A 20,014-nucleotide genomic window follows, 5' to 3' on the forward strand; every position below is an offset into this window, starting at 1 on the left:
TACAGTCCAGTGGGAGGGGAAGGTCCCTTCCCACTCAGACCATTCTGTGATGAAGAGATCACTGTGGGTTTCCATTAGGTACAAAGGCAGCTACAACTCAAACAACATTTTCTGTACATTCTCAAGAGCTGAAGCATTATCAAACCATTGGAAAATAAAGCCCAAAAAGTGCTCAAGAGGTGCTGCTGGCTTTGAGCCTCACTGGGCAAGAGGCCTGTCTGTTCTTGTTTGCACCCTTCTTTACCAGTGTGTCCAAGTGCCACACACATGGAGTTAGATGGGGACTAAAAAAAGCTGAAACCAAAGTGTCCAAGTTACAAAACTCTGTATTTTGTTTGCTTAAAATTAAACTGAAAACTTGGTTACCAGCTTCAAACATCCACTCAAGAGATCACCTGTTACAGAGTGATTGCTCCTTGTCAGTGCTCAGCACAGCCCAGCAGTGAATTATCCGTGACCTCTGTGAGAAACTGGGATAAAACAGGTCAGATACAGGGGTAGCATTTGGGAGACACCAAAATGACCATCAAAACCAAGAGGAAAACATTGAATTGATGTTTCAGGTTTAGTTGTTTTAAAAATAAAGGAGCCCTGGTACTTTGTTTCTCAATGATCCGGTCCCTCCCTGCGCCGCAGGATCCGTGTGCCAGCAGTGACTCTGAGCTCACAACGTGCTGGAGCTTTCATCCAACTCACAACTTCCCTTTCAGCCAAAACCAAGGTCAGAAGTGCCACAAGCTCAACAGGAACACAGGTTAAGCCATCCCAAAGGTTACAAGTGCCTGCAGGGAGAACACCAGCACAACATGCAAAGATTGGAGCCGTGGAAGGGGAAGAATATCATCACAGCTGGGAGATGCCAGAGCACCAGGAGCTGCAGCTCTCAAATGGAAAATTACTGGGCAAAGAAATTGGAAATGAACAGTTGCTGCTGAAGGTTTGTGGCTGACAATGCTGCTGTTGTCCCACTCAGGGAAAGCAGGCAGGTTATCTCCTGGGATAATCATCTTTTTCTCCAGGGAGAACTCCAAAGATGTCAAAGTAGCTGTCAAAACAAGCAGCTTCAAGGTGACAAACACTGAATAAAACCTTTCAAAAATGTATTAGGGAAGTTACTGAATCAAAGGGAGAAAAGGGAAAAGCAGAAATTAAAGTCTCCATACACACAAACCAACCTGGGTAATGGAGGAAATGCAACTCAGGGGTATTTGCCATAAGCCATGCAGCAGAACTTTGGAAGAATCCAGAATTACTAAATTTTAATATATTAAAAACAAAAGAAATACAGGGATTTTCACTGAGGAAGTCATAAATAAAACCAGAAAAAAACTCTTGACCAGCTGTAAAGGAGGTAGCAATGAAAAGCTAAGTTCTTTGCTAGGAAAGCATGTGCTGCTGCGAGCAATATATGAGGAAAATAACATTGAGAAACCCAATTTTTTGTATATATTTTCATGGCTGAAAGTGCAGAACTTGCTGACAAGCTGCAAGGGAGTGTGTGCAGAGAACCTCAGTGCCTGTAAACTTCCAGGTGTGTGACTGAGGAGCCCCTGACATACACTGACTGCAGTGCGAGCACGAAGCCGGGGGTTGCAGCTCTTTAATCTACCAGTACAGGAGGTTTGGATTACTCTGATTCTGGAAAAGACACTTCACCAGCTCCCAAAGGGCCTGTGAAGCATGTGAACCTGAACAGACCATTGTACAGCACATCAGAACAAAACAACAATGATCAAGGAAGCCAAGTGATCCAAAGTACCAGGACTGTCCTGTCGGAGCAGTGCGGAATTCATCGGTGCGTGTGAGATCAGCTGAACTGAGCACAGGGCACTGCTCAGGGGAGGGCTGGGGGCCAGGGCACACTGCAGGCTGCCCATGGACACCAGGAGAGCAGGGCAGGAGAGCTGGGCAGAATTTCACATTGGTAATTCTCCCCTTGGGACAAGCTTTGCTTCCCCGAACAAACAGCGCTGCCAGAAGAACATGGGTGCAAAGTGAAAACTCCTCAGCATCCTTGAGCAGCCCATGGAACCAGGGGCTTTTCCTCTGTCCACAGGGCAGCTGGGATCTGAAGTTACAGGTCTGGCCACTGAGAGCTCCTCAGGCTGGCTGAGTTAGGACCCCCATGGTCACAGCACGACACATAAACCACTCCAGCACAGGCTGCACGCCAGCTCAGGGCACAGAAATCATCATCCCAGCTTACCCTGCATTCAGCTCCCTGACAGAAAAGCCTTACATCCTCAGCTAGACGAGGTATAAAAGGATTTCACTGCAAGGTAAGGATAAAAACAAATCCCAATTTAGAAAGGGAACTTGAACCAGGACCGTGTGCTCATGAAGAACCCCTGTAGTATCTGGGGTTGGGTGGTGAATTTGGGTCACTCACACATGGCAGAGCAGCATTCATCCTTCACCTGGAAATCTGGGCATGCACCAAGCAGAGCAAATCTAAAGGCCAAAAAAGGTGAAGACATAATAAACCTCAGTGGAATCTAGGACGGGAGAACTGCAAAATTAATACAGTACTTCATTATTTCTTTACTTTCGGTGTCGTCACCAAGTTTCTGTAGGAGTTGTGCACGTTTCAACACCATCTAAGCAGCATTTGGAAGAAAAAGCAGCAACTTCCTCAGGGTTTCCATAGCTCTGAACTACATAAAAATAGGTGCTATGGGGCTTCTTTCCAAATTCTAATTAAAACAATTTCATGTACTGCAAAATTTCTTATTCAACCACCACACCATCAAAAGTGCTTTTCAAGACAACCTGAATTGCACTGTATATGTAAAAACTGGCATTAACCTTTAGTGTTTCAGTGAGATTTTTAGATAAACTTTATCCATTACAGGTTACATGGCTAAAGTTATCAAATATAATAAAATTTCTACTGGAGAATATACTCTGAACTTACAGTCTTAGGAACTTACATAAGTTTAAGTATGGCCACATCAATCAACATGCAAGAAATTCCCAGGTTTACATACTGAGAAATATATAACAGTGCTTTTAAACAACTTGAGCATAGATTCTTTCTTTTTAATTAGAACTGCCAAATGGATTCTCACTAGATTTAGTGACCGAGGAGTAACCTTTAAAAAGGTGTTTTTTCATTTGCAGCAAAGTTTGAGTGATCAAAGAATAAATGATAAAAATGATATAATTTGTAACACAGCAAGACTGAGTTTTGACAAGATTAAATTCTCAATTGTGTTCAAGTTCTCAGATTTCACACAATTTTGTTTAGTGTATGCTCACAGGAATAAAATCTTTTAGGTCACTTCTCTGAATAAATATCCTTATGTTTACTGAAAGGAATCTATTAACTATTAGAAGAAAAAATAAAAGGCAAAAAAAACCCCAAAAAAGCTTTTTCAGGAAACAAATCATTTCACTCAATGTAAATTTAGCTTCTCTTCCAGTTTGTTCCATAGAGTTTAGGCTTTATTACGTGGGCACAGCAATAACTAAAATATTAGTAAAATAACGAACGCATTTTTGCTTATGACTTGCTGTGGATATCTGTGCAAACAAAAAAAACCTCTCACAATCTGACCTGGGCACTAGTGAGATTTCACAGGAAAAGGCCTTTCAGGGAAATGTGTCAGAGTATCTAAAAGGTGATGGAGAAGACCAGGTTCTACTGTAAAAGAATCTCAGAGGGAGGAGATATCCATCCAGCTCACATGTGCTTTCAGAAGTGCCCTTAGTTGAAAAATTTCTCTGCAATAATTAAGATGCTGGTATACGTTTCCTATTACACAACCTCTTACACAACCACATGCGGTACATTTATAGACAGATTTACAGTCAGAAAGAAAAATGGGGTCGGTTTGGTTTGGTTGGTTTTGTTTTTTTTTTTCCATCTTGATAATAAAATTAGCTGTTTTTTGTTTCTTTTTCGTGTTTTTATACAAACTGTAGTCCAGCCCACTCGGCTCTCTCCGGGCAGCAGGATGAGCGCTCCATCCTCTCCCCGTGCCGTCGGAGAATCCTTCCCAGCATGTATCCCCTAACCTGGGTCGCTCCACACCCAACTGCTACAGCACAACGCTCACTCGGGGGCACACACTCTGCGCTGCTCATTTGCACTTTATTCCCCCTCACTCATCGTCGTCATCCTCGTCCTCCTCGCCGTCGGACAGGGACGTGCAGGGCCGGATCTGGCGGTAGCGGTCCAGCCACTTCTCCACCATCTGGGTGACCAGCGGGTGGTTGCGCCGGCGGGAGCTCTTCTGCATGGCCACCAGGACGCCTCCCTCGGTCACGCAGCAGTCCAGCCACTCCCGCAGCAGCTTCTCCTGCTGCTCCTCGTTGCCTATCTTTGGGGCACACAAACACCAGCAGTGAGAATTCCCAAACGCCCAGCCCGGCCCTGCTCCCAGCGCGCCCCACTGGATCCTTAATCCCATCTAAGATTCTCCTAACCTCCCCTCTCTGCTAGGTAGCCACCCCAAAGCATCACACCCACAAAAGGAAAACTGATGCCCACTGCATTTTCAACCAAAGACTCTGGAAGTACTCTCCAGCTCTTCTAATCCATCCATCCTTCTTTCTTTGTCTCTTTCTCCATTTTTCACATGTCTATTTCCAGTACGGCCTTCAGTTATTTTTAAGCAGCTATTTATCTACAGTAAGCACCATGTATAAGGAGGGAAGTCCTAACAGAGCTTTCTGGCTTTACAAACACGTTTTTATAAGTTCTCAATGTGAAATATTTTCTCCTGTAAAATACAACAAATGTCATGGCTTGCTAAGGAAACATCACTTTCTCCCAAACGCCCAGCCCGGCCCTGCTCCCAGCACGCCCCACTGGATCCTCTTAATCCCATCTAAGATTCTCCTAACCTCGCCTCTCTTCTAGGTAGCCACCCCAAAGCATCACACCCACAAAAGGAAAAAACTGATGCCCACTGCATTTTCAGCCAAAGGCTCTGGAAGTACTCTCCACCTTTTCTCCTCCATTTTGCACATGTCTATTTCCAGTACGGCCTTCAGTTATTTTTAAGCAGCTATTTATCTACAGTAAGCACCATATATAAGGAGGGAAGTCCTAACAGAGCTTTCTGGCTTTACAAACACATTTTTATAAGTTCTCAATGTGAAATATTTTCTCCTGTAAAATGTAACAAATATCATGGCTTGCTAAGGAAACATCCCTTTCTAGACCTGAAGCTCATAATTTTCTCCTTTTATTTACAGAATGCCCACTTTCTGCAATTACTTCAGTTTTCCAGCCCTCTCTTCACCCATGCACACCCTTTAGGGAAGTAATTTCTTGTCTTTATCATAGTTATTAAAGCAAAAATGAGTTGAGTTTCATTAGAATAGAAGGTGGAAAATGCTGCAACTGTAGGCCAATATTTGTGTTTCATCTTTTAGGGAAAAAAAACCCTAAAAGGCAGATTTCAGTCTTGCCTTAGTGACAGAACCCTTATTTTTGTGTCCTTTTCTAGGTATGCTGATATTCAGTGCTCTCAGGCACAGGATGGGATTGTTGGGGTGTCCTGTGCAGGGCCAGGAGTTGGACTGGATGATCCTTGTGGGTCCCTTCCAACTCAGGACATTCTGTGATTCTGTGATTTGTTTCTGTGATTTACATGGTCAATGAACTTACATTCTATTTACAGAGCTGTAAATAAACATCAAATTTGTGGGAAAATACCTTTCAGCATCACCTGGAATGATGGGGAAGGGAGCTGCATTAATTACCCAGAACAGCACACTCCCTGTAATTCTCTAGACACCAAAACTCAGGGGGCTACAAAGATTGCTGAGCTTCGGGGAGCAGCTGTGACAAAGTCTCCAGCACACACCAGGTGTTTCTTTCTTACCTCTTGAGCAGAAAGGAAGTGAATGTGCAATAATTTCCTCTCGCTGTCCACCAAGGGTAGAAAAGTAACAGTAACATCATCGTCAGTGTTCAAATTAGCACCAGCGCCTCGATTGCCATAGCCGTCATTCTCCATGGCAACCAGGGCGGAGAAATGGCCCCTCGTGTAGCCCAGAGCTATGGGACTCTTCCAACAAAAACTCTGTTCCCATAACAAAGGCAAATACACACCTGTGGGCAAGGAAAGCACAGGGCAAGGCTCAGAACTGCTGCTCAACAGGGAAGGGTTTTGATACAAACCGTGTGGTTTGGGCCAAAGAGAAGCACAGCACATTTAAAACATGCATGGTTTGGTCTGCACTGACACGGGCCACACTTTGCAGTAGAGCAAATTGTTGTTAATTAACACAAGTCAATCTTTGCAATGCAAGTTTAAACACAGGAGTTTACAATTACAACCACTACATTACCACAGCCCTAAAATTGATGGTCTATAGTGCAGTGATGAAAAAAAAAACAAGATTAGAAAAGCTGCCTTTTATGTTTGATAATTCTTCTTATAACTGAAGAAAAAAAAAAAGATTCTGCATGACAGAAATAAAGGTTACAGTCAGATGTCTATTTTTACCAGAGCAAAAATTCCACCATCTGCTCACAAAACTTATCATTAAAAGAATTCACTGCACAAAATGTTACTCAGCACTGATGTAACCCATCCCAGAGAATGGGACTGCTCATATACAGTACTCACAGATTAAATTAACACACATCAATTATTCATATCAATTACAAAAAAAAAAAAAGAAAGGAAAAAGCACCAAAAAGCTGATACGACCTTGCTCAGCTACAACCAACACCTGATGTCACAGATTCTGAGAAGAACTGCACTTTTTCTCATCACCATTTTTAGCAATAAAGACAGCAATTTGCTCGAGGTCTCAAAATAAAACTGGAACTCCTTTCTTCCAGGAACATAAATAATTCTTGGTGTGTACTGCTGCAAGACAACTTAAGCAAAAGCACAGCTCACCTTGTGACAGGGTAAAAATAGCCCCACATAAACTCAAGTGCACATGTAGCATAGCAACCCCTCCTAGTACAGCTGCTGCTGCAAACAGCTCCTCACAGCCATGGAGAGGGAAGGGCAAGGCTAAAATGGGAACCTGAGGCAGGGGTGGCTTTGGAGGTTCTGCTTAAGTGCTGAGCTCATCTTTTTGTACTGCAGTAGAAATTAGTGGGGGCTACCAGTAAATAATTGTGCCTTTTTTCTCCCCTCCTTGTTTTTGAATTAGCAATCAAGGGCTACCTAGAAGTGTTGCCATTTGTTTAAAATTAAGAGTCCTACAAGTTTTTACAACACCTTGATTTAAAGACAGATCTTTCAATACATTCTTAGCCCTCCCTCCTGTCCCTATTATCAAGTTTCACTCTAAAGCAATGTTAAACACAGAAAGTGAAAAACACAGGATAAGTTTCACCAGAAAGTTTCAAACCTTTGCATTTAAGGGCAAGAACCAAACATCCAGACAAAATTAAAATTTACACTGAAGATGACATCCAGCCAAATGTAAGGAAGAGAGTCCCTCAATTCCTTGGAGCACAGCTATGTGAACTTTCAGGACTGAAACTCATCTGCTTGCCTCCATCTCTACACTGAAATTCAGCAAGTGTTTGGAAACCTTCCTTCACCATTGTTTTATCCTGGTGAAAATTCCACACTAATCATTTCCCCAGGACAGAAGGCTGTGCTGCACTTTCCATTCCTCCTCAACACTGTGATGAGCTCCACAAGAAAAGAATTTTAAGCATTGCCAGGGAGAATATCTAGTGCTCTTAAGAGTTATAAAAGTCACTGTGATATAAAGCCAGGAGGTCATGTAACAACAGTTGACAGGAACACAAGCCACAGAAAATAAAGAGGATGGGCTGACACCTATCCTGAGGCCACCCAGACAGGATTCAGTTTCTCCAGCCTGACCTGATGATCACTTCAGTCAGTCACCATTTTTCCTGTTCAATTTTAAAGGCTGTACATTTGTGCCACTAAATACATGTGGCTAGACCAGAAAGGTCATAGAGCTTGAGAAAACAGATCTTCCACCACTGAAGCTTTAGGATTTACAGAATTAACAGTCAGCTGGAATCTGGGGAACAAGGAGGCTGGCAATTATGGGATTCACAGCAGCTACAGCAAGGATGCCAAGCTGGAACAAGGAATCCTGGGAAAAAAGTATTTTAGGGGTGGCTAAGAGGGTGCTACAAACTGATCCATGATGTTGAACAAGCATTTAAAAAATTCAATTCTCCATTTCTATTATAGAGTGGTTTGGGTTGGAAGGGACCTTAAAGCCCATCCAGTTCCACCCCCTGCCCAATCTTCCACCTTCCCTGTCCAACCTGGCCTTGGACATTCCAGGGACTTTTCTGGTGGATGTGATGTTAAACAGAGGCAGGGACACCCCAGCACTCCCCAGAGCTGCAGGTGCTGAGCAGAGCCCACACACAGGCCCAGAGCAGGAGGCTCCTCCTGGCAGCCCAGCCCACCCACCTGGGGCTCAGCTGTGCCAATGGCATTGGATGAGCACACATTGACCACAAACATGTGGCTGGCCAGGGAGAGGAGCAATTCCAGTTACTGTGACACTGGACTCCAAGTTCACCTGTTCCCAAGGCTGTTTCCATGCATGGATGGATGGGGCTTGTGGCAAGCAAACCTCAAGCTGTAACTATTTGGCTGCCTAAATTCCTGGAAACCTGTGTGCAGTAAAAGGGAGTTCCAGGCACCCTTCTGGTTCACAGAGCAAGAAAATTTCAGCACATTTAGGCCATGTAACACTTTGTCTGCCTCGATGCCCAATCTAGGAAATAAAACCTTTGCAAACCACTAAGCCTTGGAGTTAAAAGCAACACAAAGCTGGAGTGTCAGATTTAAGTGACACAAGTACTGTCCCTTCCCAGCTGCCTTTCATCATCAAAACAGAAGTTAACATCTAACTACAATGACTACTAAACTTCTAGACTCTTCAAAAAGGTAATTAATTTCCCTACATGAAGTTTTGTTATTGCCCCAAACTTAGAAGCCAAGACTCTAAATAGTTATAAATTAACTGCACAGCTTAGTGTTTTCTACAGATCATGGCCTTGCCTCCTTCCAAAATCACCACATTTTTTTCTTCCAAATCACAAAGATGTTTTGGGAAGTCCTCGGCTAAGCTATAAATAAAGAGTGGGTCACCATCAAGCAGATGTACTTGAGGCCAGGAACATAAACTGTGGGCAAAACAGATGTCCCAAGCCCTGGAACACACACAGCTCCTTCCCCATGGTTCTGTTTACAGCTCAGTTTGTGCAGATGCTCCCAATCCCCTCTCATGTTTTATTATTTGAATAATAAAGTATTAGCCTGTCACAGAGGGGAAAGTTGCCCAAACACAGAGTTGGTTTGCAAAGCAGCAAATGCATCTTTAGAAATCTACAGATGTTAAGTCTAAGCAAAACTGGACTGAGTCATCTTCACATTTATCTTAAGGACAGTCAGGCTGTCCTGAAGACAAGGAGGGAAAAAATTCAGAAAGAACCTGATCAAGCTATGCAAAATTATAGTACTGATGGGAAATAAGTCAGTATTCACACTTGCTGTAAAGTGTGAATCACTGAAACACAAATAAAATTTTTATTCCCATTTAAAGTATCATGGAATTCACTTTTACAGGCACCATACCCACTTATAAAATGAAAAACTTCAAGTTTGGAGACGATTATTTTGTTCTTTTTAACAGCAAATGAAAATTTATCTACAATAGTATTCCATCCTTTTCCAGACAGTCACTTCATGTCACTAGTGATTTACAGCCCACCCCTGTTGAAAGGTGAATTTAGAAAATGAAAGGCTTACCTTGGAAGCGGGTATATCCTAATGTTTCTCCCCGAAAACTCTTGTAATATTTTACTCCATAAACTATAATTGGTCTTCTAAGAATATGTGCAAGTACAAAAATGTGTGTCTGCTCCAAACTCGCTCCAGGCTGAACCAAACACAAAGAAAGACAGAACTTGAAACAGAACTTACCATCCTCTACTTTGAAATTTGAAAAACAGTCTTCAAATTGAGAGAGAAAATGCTTTTAAGAGTGATAAAGCTTTGACAGGAAAAACAAAAGACTGGAAAATTATTGGAAATAAGGAAAAACATTTCAGCTTGTCAGCTGTCAGTAGTAATTCTCTGTCCTATTGCCCAGATTCATTGTAATGGATTTCATTCCCCACTTAGAAATGAAACTCTACATAACGTTAGGTCTAAAAATAATTCCTTCATCTGAGGGCACTTTAAGGCAAATACCTTTTGATGATAGGAAAAGGGCACATACAAAACAAATCTCAAAAAAATAGCACCAAAATCATGTTTATACTTTAAAAGAGGAGCTAAAATAACTCCCATAGCTGGAAGCTTATAGGAATGTAAATCTCATTTTGGAGGGCAGTTATAAAATCTCAGCTTGCTGGAGTTTGAGCAGTGTAAGCTGACAGATTTGGAGGTGTGTTTGGGAGGTAAAAGTGCTGCAGGAGCTGGATATTAAACTTATGATTGTCTATGAGTTTGTTCTACAGACTTCACTCTAATACCACCAGTCTTTTTTTGTGTTGCACTGCTTAGTACGAAGCTCAAAAATTGTAATTTCAAATGAACCTTTCCATATCAGCAGAAAAGCTTCCCCAGTAAGATTTTAATATCACTGGCTTAAGAGGAATATTCTTAGTTCATAGAGAAATATTCTTACTCCCAAAAAACTCTTCTAGTTCTGAAACTTCTTTCCAGCTATTAAAATATCTATTCCAAAAGCCCTTTGACAAAGGAGTTTCCTTACCTGGCTTGCAAGAGAGAGAATGAATGCCCAATCTTCCTGCCACTGTTCCTCTCGCAAGGAGAAATGTAAACCGAAGCTTTGGGAATACCACGATTCCCACTCTTTCCAGCGTGTGTAGAACCTAAAATGTTACACAGAGAGAGAAAAAAAGTGGTAAAGGCAAAAATATTTACTCAACCACCACAATCCTGACAGCAGTATTTAACCTTCATCCCAAGAAGGGAGAAGAGAGAGAGCAAGTGCAGGAAAACTGAATTTTGTTTTGTTTTTTTATCTTCAGGAGACTCCATTTATCAATCTTCACTTAAGAACCACTTAAAAAAAAAGGACATGATCCAAGCTCCTACCAGGCTCATGCCTAGTTTGATACCTCCTGCAATAGGGATTGTTTTGGTTTTTTGCAAGTCTTATTTAGGCTTATTGAAGTGTCGATATACACGGAATATAAGTAAGACATTCCATTTCATACAGCAGGAGTTGCTCATTCTTCTCACACAAAAAATAGGTATTGTCTATTTTTAACCACATCATGAGTCAATTAACTTCAAAATGCTTGTATCTCAATTTCCAACAGCCCGTGGTTAAGAGGCAGAACCTGTTTTATACCAGATTTTGGAGCAAAGGGATGGTAATTCCACATTATAGGGAGTTGTAAAGCAGTGTGGATAAGAATCAAATATGCAAAATTGGATTTAGTTTAGTTTAGTCATGATATTTTATTTAACCATTTACCAAGAAAAATGACACATTAAGAGGAAGGTGCTTGCTTTTTAAAATTTTTAACTCTGTCCAATCACCACCCTATGGAAAAGCCATAACTTTGTATTAGGAACCAGGATTTAGGGAACAGTGCTAAGCCAATTTTTAAACAATGGCCTTTACCGTGAAAACAAAGAAACCATTCTGAAGTTTCAGCTTATTAAAAACGTCACTGAAATGAACTAATTTAATTAAAATCTGAGAATATCAGCAGGCAGTGAGTGTGTGTGGATAAGATCTTTCCTATGCTTTCAGTGAAGGTGGAATCACCTTAAAATCTTGTGTGTAGGACAGCAGCCACCAGCCAGGCTGGGTTTCCTGCGTCCAGGAAAACCTTTGCATGGCTTAAAATTCCTGTTATTGAGGTATTTGGATAGGTCTGATTGACAGTAATATCTACAGGGAATCTTCTGGATCTATACTCCAGGTTTTATCTAAACACACCAACACTTCCACCTTTGAACCTGATAAATATTTTGCCTGTTTTCTCTCATAAATTTCTACCAGTACTTTGTGTTAAATTCATTCCCAGTTCTCCTGAAAGAAATTTAATCAGATTCTGGGGGAAAGAAAAACCAAAGCAAAGCAACAACAAAAACTCCCACACCACCAGAATGAGAGAAAAAGTCCAGAAAATTCAAGGGAAAAAAGAAAAAAAAGAAAACACCAAACTACTCCCTAAAAGATGGATTGTGAAAGTGTTCTCCTAAAGAAGTTTCTTCCCTGAGTTAGTCAGACAAGATTTTGATCTCATTTAAAGCAAACTTTTCAGGTTAACACAAGAGAACTGAGTGCATCCATTAAAGAATAAAATTCTGAAAGTCAACTTAGGGCACTGTGCCTGTTCTCCAGCAAAAGCTAATGGTGGAATACAAAAGGGGCACTTCAAAACACACTTTTGTGTAAACTAAAAAAGGGGAGTTATTGAAAGGTGAGTAGAAAAGACTCCACAGGCCAGAGCCTCTGGGAACTTCACTGTGGAGCTTTTCTGAGTACCAGACACAGACTGTCTCTGGTAAATAGATTTTTCTTTGTTCAGCATCTAAACAAACATAACAAAACAAGGTCAAATGAGTTACATGAGTGTTTTCTGTCTGACTATAAAAATACCCATTTTTAAGTGTCTTTGTGGAGGCTTTGAAGAATAATTCCACTAGATAAAAGTTTAAGCAGGGATTGCATTTAAGAGCCTGTTCCAGTGACGACATCTCTTCCTATCAGCCACATGTCCTAGCCCACAAAATTAAATGTATCTTCTCAAATGGAATGTATGCAGCACTTACAGGATGTACAGAATGATCAATTTACAACAAAATCTGGCTAAAAGATTTATTCTAAAGACTTGTTTCTAACAAGAACATGACTTGTTCCTTGAAGACTTGTTCTTTCTAGTCTGAAGTTTTGTTCCCTTGAAGGAGCACATCAATCAGTTAAAAACTATGCTTCTAATAAGGATAAAGATTACACAAATACAGAGTAAAATGAAAATTCTGTCTAGACATAAACTAAAAAGCTTAAAAGATTGAGTAGGCTCTAAGTGAGAGTTATGTTAAGATACAGCAGTAAGTCAACCACAATTAACACCAATATTTTAGGAGCTTTGGTCCAAAGCTCAGTAGTTTGCAGCATGTTTTTGGATACCATGTTTAGTTTTGTTACCATAAATAACAAGACCTGTTCTATGCTAAATTTCTGTTCTGGCCTCATGGGAGCTGTCTGTGATGCCAGGGACATTCCTGCATGGTTGAGGTGCACACTCCATGCTGAACAGCTCCAAAGCAGTGACAGATCCTCTCAGACACTGGTTCTTGGGAGAACTGCTTCTGAAGCATCATTTTCTGGAACCCAGCTCTGGATGCTAATTTGAGGGGTTCTCCCTCAACAGCACAAAATTTACTCACAGGTACCCCTAAATGAATCTTCTGTACAGCAAGAGGTCAGGGACAGTCTTTCTGCAGTATGTGCTGACAGTGTTTCTCCTGTCCTTGACTACAAGAACATCAAAGAAATGATCACCTGTGACTGGGATTATCAGTCTTTATCAGCTCATCCCTTAGTCCAGGACACCCTGGAGAGCTGCTGGACACCACTGGGGGAACAACTGAGATTGTCCCTCTAGCAGAAGGAAACCACAGCATCCAAATAAAGAAGGTCAGTGCAAAGCAAGAAAAGTTGTTTTACAGAATGATAAATCAATTTTATGGCCAAATGACAGAACCAGTTAAATGTCAACACTGTCTGCTTTACTACCATTATTTCAGCAGACAGAACAGGGATAAAAAGAGCAATCCTGAGTAAAGCTGTAACTAAGCAGATGGAATGAAAACACTGAAAAGTTTATAAAGAATAAAAGGCTATCTTCTACTAACAATCTTCTGCACAGCTCCCACCGAGCAGCAAGGCATGGCATGTGCATGATTTACATTGCCAGGACACAAACTGCAGCTGCAGTAACTGTGGTTAGTGCATGCCTGACAAGTATAAAGTATTTTAGTGTTTGAAATGCCATTTGCTGAGCATCACACCCCATCCCTGAGTTCACAGCATCCAAGTTTCCAGTGCTCCTATTTAAAACATGAGATGAAGATCCCAGCTGGGACCACTGGACAGCTTTGAGGAGCACAACCCACAGGTGTCTTGGGCTGCAATGTAAGATGTGGCTGGGGCTGTGAATTCTATTGCCATCTGTCAGAGGTGGGGCACTTATCTCTGTTCATGGGGCAGTTTTCTTTATCTCTTCCACAACCAATCCTCCCTCCAGGAGATCTCTGCTGTCCATGGCCAGTGAGTGTCCCTGCATGGCTGATCCAATCCCACCATCCCATGGGGAGATGCTCCGCCCAGGGGAGGAGCCAAGCATTCCTGCCTGGATCCAATCTGAGCTTTGGGACACCCCAGCAGCCTCTGCCCCCTGCACTGCCAGAGGAGCAGCTTTGTGCTGCCCTGCATGGCCAGAGGGAGCCCAGGCCCATCTGCAGCAGCCCTGGAGCTGCAGAGGAAAGCTCCCCCCTTGTGCAGGATCCCTGCTGCAGCAGAGCCACAGCTGGCACTGCAGGAGGGCTGAGCCCCCCTGGGATGGGCTGGGACACCACCCTGACCCACGGGGTGCCAGAGCATGTTCTGACTCTGGCAATTGTTTGGTTTGGGTTTTCTGTTGTTTTTTTGTGGTACTATTGCATTTGTATTTTTAATTTTCCTAGTAAAGAACTGTTATTCTGTTATTTCTATTCCTGTATTTTTGCCTGAGAGCCCCTTAATTTCAAAATCATAACAATTTGGAAGGAGGAGATTTACATTTTCCATTTCAAGGGAGGCTTCTATCTTCCTCAGCAGACATCTGGCTTTTCCAACCAAGCCAGCAGGGTACTGGGGAGGGCAGGCAGTGGGGTTTGGCTGCTGCAGCAGGGGCAGGAGCTGCCCAGACTCACCAGTGGGAGCAGTCGTGTAAACTGTCGTGCAGGGCCTTGCGGGATGGGGCTGGGACACCACCCTGACACACAGGGGGACAGCTCCTGCTCTGACTCTGGCAATTGTTTGGTTTGGGTTTTCTGTTGTTTTTTTGTGGTACTATTGCATTTGTATTTTTAATTTTCCTAGTAAAGAACTGTTATTCTGTTATTTCTATTCCTGTATTTTTGCCTGAGAGCCCCTTAAGTTCAAAATTATAACAATTTGGAGGGAGGAGATTTAAATTTTCCATTTCAAGGGAGGCTTCTACCTTCCTCAGCAGACACCTGGCTTTTCCAACCAAGCCAGCAGGGTACTGGGGAGGGCAGGCAGTGGGGTTCTGCTGCTGCAGCAGGGGCAGGAGCTGCCCAGACTCACCAGTGGGAGCAGTCGTGTAAACTGTCGTGCAGGGCCTTGCGCAGCACGGAGTCCTTGTCGTAGATGCCCCAGGTGGCCTGGAGCACCGAGTCCAGCAGGCAGTCCCCGGCCGTGCGGTTCCACAGCGCGTACAGCCTGCTGTCCAGCCGTGTCCCCAGCTCCAGGGACCAGTTAATGATGGGAGACTCCTCCTCCAGCTCTGCAACGGCACAGCCAGCTCTTCAACAAGCTCTTGTTTATCTCAGGGAATTCACACAGCACAATAATGGCATAGTCTCAATGACCTACCCCTTTGCATGAATAAAACTCTGTTTTATACTCTGTCTTCATACCACAATTGATGCCTCAGGTTTTAGTTTTTATATATTTCAGATTCTGCACTGCTTTAGTATGCATTTCTGAGCTTCATATCAGGGGATGGTGAGCTCTGTGCACAGAGCAGGGAGACAAAAACAATTCCTGCTCCAGCTGGGCACCAAGGACAAATGATCCAAATCTCAGCCCAGGAGCACAAACACCGTGGGCTGCAGAGAGAAAAACAAGCAGGGTGGGACTGCAGGGCTAAAGCTGGAATGGGACAATGAACTGCAAGGTGCAAATGGAGCAGAACTGATCCCAGGGACAGAGCCCGTGCCCGGCCGTGCATTTTGGGGCCATTTTGGTTCATCTTGGGTGCAGCCCTGGCTGGGCTCTGGTGCTGCCCAAGGTGGATCCATGGAGGCCTTTTAATAAATCCCTGCTTTATTCTTTAACTTTGTCCAGTCTCTGTTCTAGGCCAGCCCTCACAGCTCTCATGTTGAGCCCTCACAAGGCATCAACATGAACAGGTCAACTACACTGGCTGTGGAAATTTCTTTTACTGTCAATAAAATAAACCAAAACCAAACCCCAGCTTCCCCCATCATTTGTTTGAGAATTGCTACTGAAATGAAAAGACTTTTTTCAGTTTTCCTTAAAAAGCTTGTGACTCAAAACTGACTTTTAAAGATTTTTTAAAAGCTCTACAAACATGATTTTTACAGACTCCATTCTCCCTCTGCCTCATAAATGGACTGGAAATGTTAAAATTAAAATAATTTTACATGGGCAGGTAGTGACAGGACAAGGGGGATGGCATCCCACTACCACAAAGCAGGGTTAGATGGGATGTTGGGAAGAAATTGCTCCCTGTGAGTGTGGTGAGCCCGGGCACAGGCTGCCCAGAGAAGCTGGGGCTGCCCCATTCTGGAAGCTGCTGGTTTGGAGCAACCTGGTCCAGAAGGTCTTCAAGGTCCCTTTCAGCCCAATCCATTCTGTGACTTTATGAATTCCAGGGTGCAGATCCAGTTGAAAGCATCCAACCTCTATTTAAAACATGTTCATGGACAGAGCCACGTATATACAGACACATATAGTCTATTTTTAGGAAGAGACACATTGTCTAATGAAAAGCCAGGAGTGATCCCAGCTGTTCTCAGTGCATTTACCTTTCTGAACATCTCTGTCAAGTACTTCATCAAACAATTTTTCCTGGACTGTGGGCGGTAAATCTTCAATATCTGAAAAAAATAGAATGCAAATACAAGAGTCACTAAATGTAACTGTAAAAGAGACATCAGCAGCTGCTGCTCAGGAGGACTCACAGAACAGCTTTTGCCCTATCAGCACTAACACCTCCTCTGGAAAGCTGCTGTCATGTGTGACCCAAGGCTTTGCAGAGCTGCTGAGGCAGGTTTGCATCTCAGCCTCACTGTCACACCTCTGATGCAGAAAGGATCATCACAGCATGCATAGGGTAAGACTGGATTTCTCTGAAGGAGAAAGTGAAGAACAAGCACTTTGAGGTGAGAAATTTTACAAAAGAGTATTTTTACTTTCAACCCTATTGTATTTTAGCACAGCTTCAATCCTAAGCAATGCTTTTCCACCCATCTGGAATGGCTTCTCCTCTGCACTCTATCCCAATGGACAGGGATCCATTCCCAGTTTGTCAAGGAATGTGTTCTTCTCCAGAACATTCCCCTCCTTTGTGATCTCATTCAGGCTTCAATGAAACAGATCTGAGACCTCCAATGGTTTGCAGCAATTAAAAAACAAGAAATGGGAAAACTACTGAGCTATGCCATAGAAAATGCCAGTACTGACAACTGCTCCAAGAGCATTACAGACAGAATTTGCAACTACCTAATAAAAAAGGGGAAAAAAGGTGGAAATCTGTATAATGGGCAGAACTGTTTTGTGACTGCTGTATCATTTAAAGCAACAAACACTGTCACACATTCTAAAACTCAGCATGTGCCACACAGTAAATATTTGCTCCTGGCCTGCATTCCAACAGAGGATAAGCAGTAAAGGGTTGCCAGGCAGAGCAGCAACCAGAGAAACTTCACTGGTTCCAGCACAATCATGAAACTTAAACATGTGGAAGTGAAGGCAGTAATAAAATAGGAACAGGAACATCCAGCACCCCTTCAGGCACTTTAGGGGATAAGGACTGGGGCCTAAGTGGTATTTCAAGGACACAAAGATCTCTCTTAATTGCAGTGTGGTAGCTGCCAGTCCTGCTCAGATGTCCAGTACCCCAGGGCTTTAAGCCCACTTTTAGGCACATGAGTTGCTACTGAAGCACATTAATGCCTGCTGCAGGCAGGGTGATGTGGAGTGGTCTTTTTTTTTTTTTTTTTTATGATTGATTGGGGCTTTAAAGCTAAAACTGCTTGCAGTGACCAGTAATCAATGTAAAAGCTTTGCTCTCTAATATCCAAGCACTGGCTCTTCAGGAGGATCCAATCTGTTTATCTGAAAGGTTGAGTGGAAACTGGTTCCTAAACTACATTGTTCAGGTAACATCTGAGCAGGATTGTGTGATTTACATTTCTATCCTGGGAAATGCTCTCTGGAGCCAAACTGCAAAAGATGTGCAGTTGGCAAAGCGTGAGTAAAGTAGAAAGTCTTGATGCACAAAAGCTTTTGAACAGCTTTATTTTTTAATTACTAAATGGCTACTACATGACTCAAAGATCTGCACACTGCTTTAAGATGTCTCTCTTGGAAACACTAAACAAATTCTTAAGCTCTGGAGAGAACATTTCTCACATATTATGAAATCCTTGTTGCCCCTTTCCCCTCTCTCCCCTAAAAAGCAATGAAATTTTTCTCTCCCAGACACCCCATGTGCCTCACACATGACCCACAGGGTACAACTGAACACAGCACCTCAGCCAGGTGCACAAGTGGTAAATATTATCCAGAATTTTGTAGAGGACATGAGGTAACACTCAACCAAAGGGGTTCCAAATAGAATTCTTGCCATGTTTTTTTATAAAAAAGACAAACAGATCTGCTGATTGGCACAGTTTGCAGCTACACATTTTCTTACTAGAGGTAGCACTTCTATTAAAGGAAACAGCTTCTGAAGATTACAAGTCTCCTAATAGCTCCTTGCTAATAGGTAAACATTCTCTTGATCTCGGAGCACCTCAAAAGTATTCAAAAAGTGCTATTGCTACAACTAGGTAAAAAAAAAAACAGCTCTGGGCCTCAACAGCAAGGACTGGAAGCTAAAATAGCCATGTGAAAAGTCACATCACAGACCAGAAATGTCTGGGCTCCAATCCTCACTTTAAACACAGCCTTTCCTTAGAACGCACCACTTGTCTTCCATTTCTTCATGTCTAAGTAGGGCAACAGATGCTCAGTTCACAGGAACAATGTATGGACTGAAGTGTGCAAATACTGAGTAATCAAATTCAACTACTAAATCTGACCTAATAAAATAGGTCTTAATAAACAAAACTCTTAATAAATTAATTAATAAGCCTCTTAATGAATAAAACCTACACACACATCACCACCACAAAGTCAAAATACCTAATTTTCAACTAGTGGCCAAGCAATAAAATCTTCCAGCAGGAAGAAGGGGTTTGTAGCTACCTGCAGGCAACGTGAAGGTGACAAGGTCAGTCAGAAAATAGCAGGCAAAGTCTCCCTTGCGCTGATGCAGAGATGCGGCGATTTCACGGCGGATCTGCTCCGTGACCTCGGGACACACCATGGCAGGAATGCACTTGGCTGCATGCTGGGACACCTGTGAAACAACACATTACTGCACTCAGGATCAGCCCTTTCAGTATAAAGATGTGGGAGGGATGACCACCAGCAGAAGGAGTGCAAGAGAGCTGTAAACAATGGCAGCCTGAAAAATGTAAAGTTTAGTGACTCTTCATGAAATGTCTCATTTGTCATGGAAATGATAACATAGACCTGGTTAAAACACCTTTAAATTGAAGAAGTGAGTTAAAAGGTGACCACTCCCAGATGAAAAAGAGGAAAACAATAGGTGAGAGCTCATAATAACAGCAATCTTAAATCTCATGCCTGAGTCAAGTCTAGACTCAACAAAACTTTATTAGCACTGCACACAACAGTTTCCTACAATATTCCCAAAAATTATGAAGCTAAGACAGTTCAATTTCTCCAGTTCACTGGCAGCAGAAACCCATTCAATGATGGACAAGTGGCACAGGGATGACACCAGATGCATATAAAAAAAGGCACCTTTAAGACCCACATTTTCACTCATTCATATGCTAGAAAAGGAAATTATCACTGGGGCTCAAACACTACCAAGCATTTCCAGAAATTACAAGATGAGTCAGTATTCCTAGGCACTGAAACAAAACCAAAACCAAAAATCCCTAAGACATTATTTCAGTAAATTGACTTGTTTTAAAACATGTAACTCCATCCACAG

General features: G+C 42.5%; 1 protein-coding gene across 4 annotated transcripts in view; it reads right to left on the minus strand.

Moving 5' to 3' along the window:
• Positions 1 to 308: 308 nt before the first annotated feature.
• Positions 309 to 20,014, minus strand: part of ZRANB1 (zinc finger RANBP2-type containing 1) — a 46,385-nt gene continuing 26,679 nt past the window's right edge. For all 4 annotated transcript variants that reach the window (XM_063163023.1, XM_063163025.1, XM_063163024.1 and 1 more), the window contains exons 5-11: positions 19,195 to 19,348; positions 16,749 to 16,820; positions 15,283 to 15,481; positions 10,699 to 10,819; positions 9,729 to 9,858; positions 5,835 to 6,064; positions 309 to 4,322 (exon numbers count right to left, since the gene is read on the minus strand). In XM_063163023.1, the coding sequence (XP_063019093.1) occupies positions 4,104 to 4,322; positions 5,835 to 6,064; positions 9,729 to 9,858; positions 10,699 to 10,819; positions 15,283 to 15,481; positions 16,749 to 16,820; positions 19,195 to 19,348 (1,125 nt within the window). In that variant the 3' untranslated portion in view covers positions 309 to 4,103. The remainder of the gene's footprint in view (positions 4,323 to 5,834; positions 6,065 to 9,728; positions 9,859 to 10,698; positions 10,820 to 15,282; positions 15,482 to 16,748; positions 16,821 to 19,194; positions 19,349 to 20,014) is intronic.

The sequence above is a fragment of the Melospiza melodia genome, chromosome 9, assembly GCF_035770615.1.
Source record: "Melospiza melodia melodia isolate bMelMel2 chromosome 9, bMelMel2.pri, whole genome shotgun sequence".
Classification (NCBI taxonomy): domain Eukaryota; kingdom Metazoa; phylum Chordata; class Aves; order Passeriformes; family Passerellidae; genus Melospiza; species Melospiza melodia.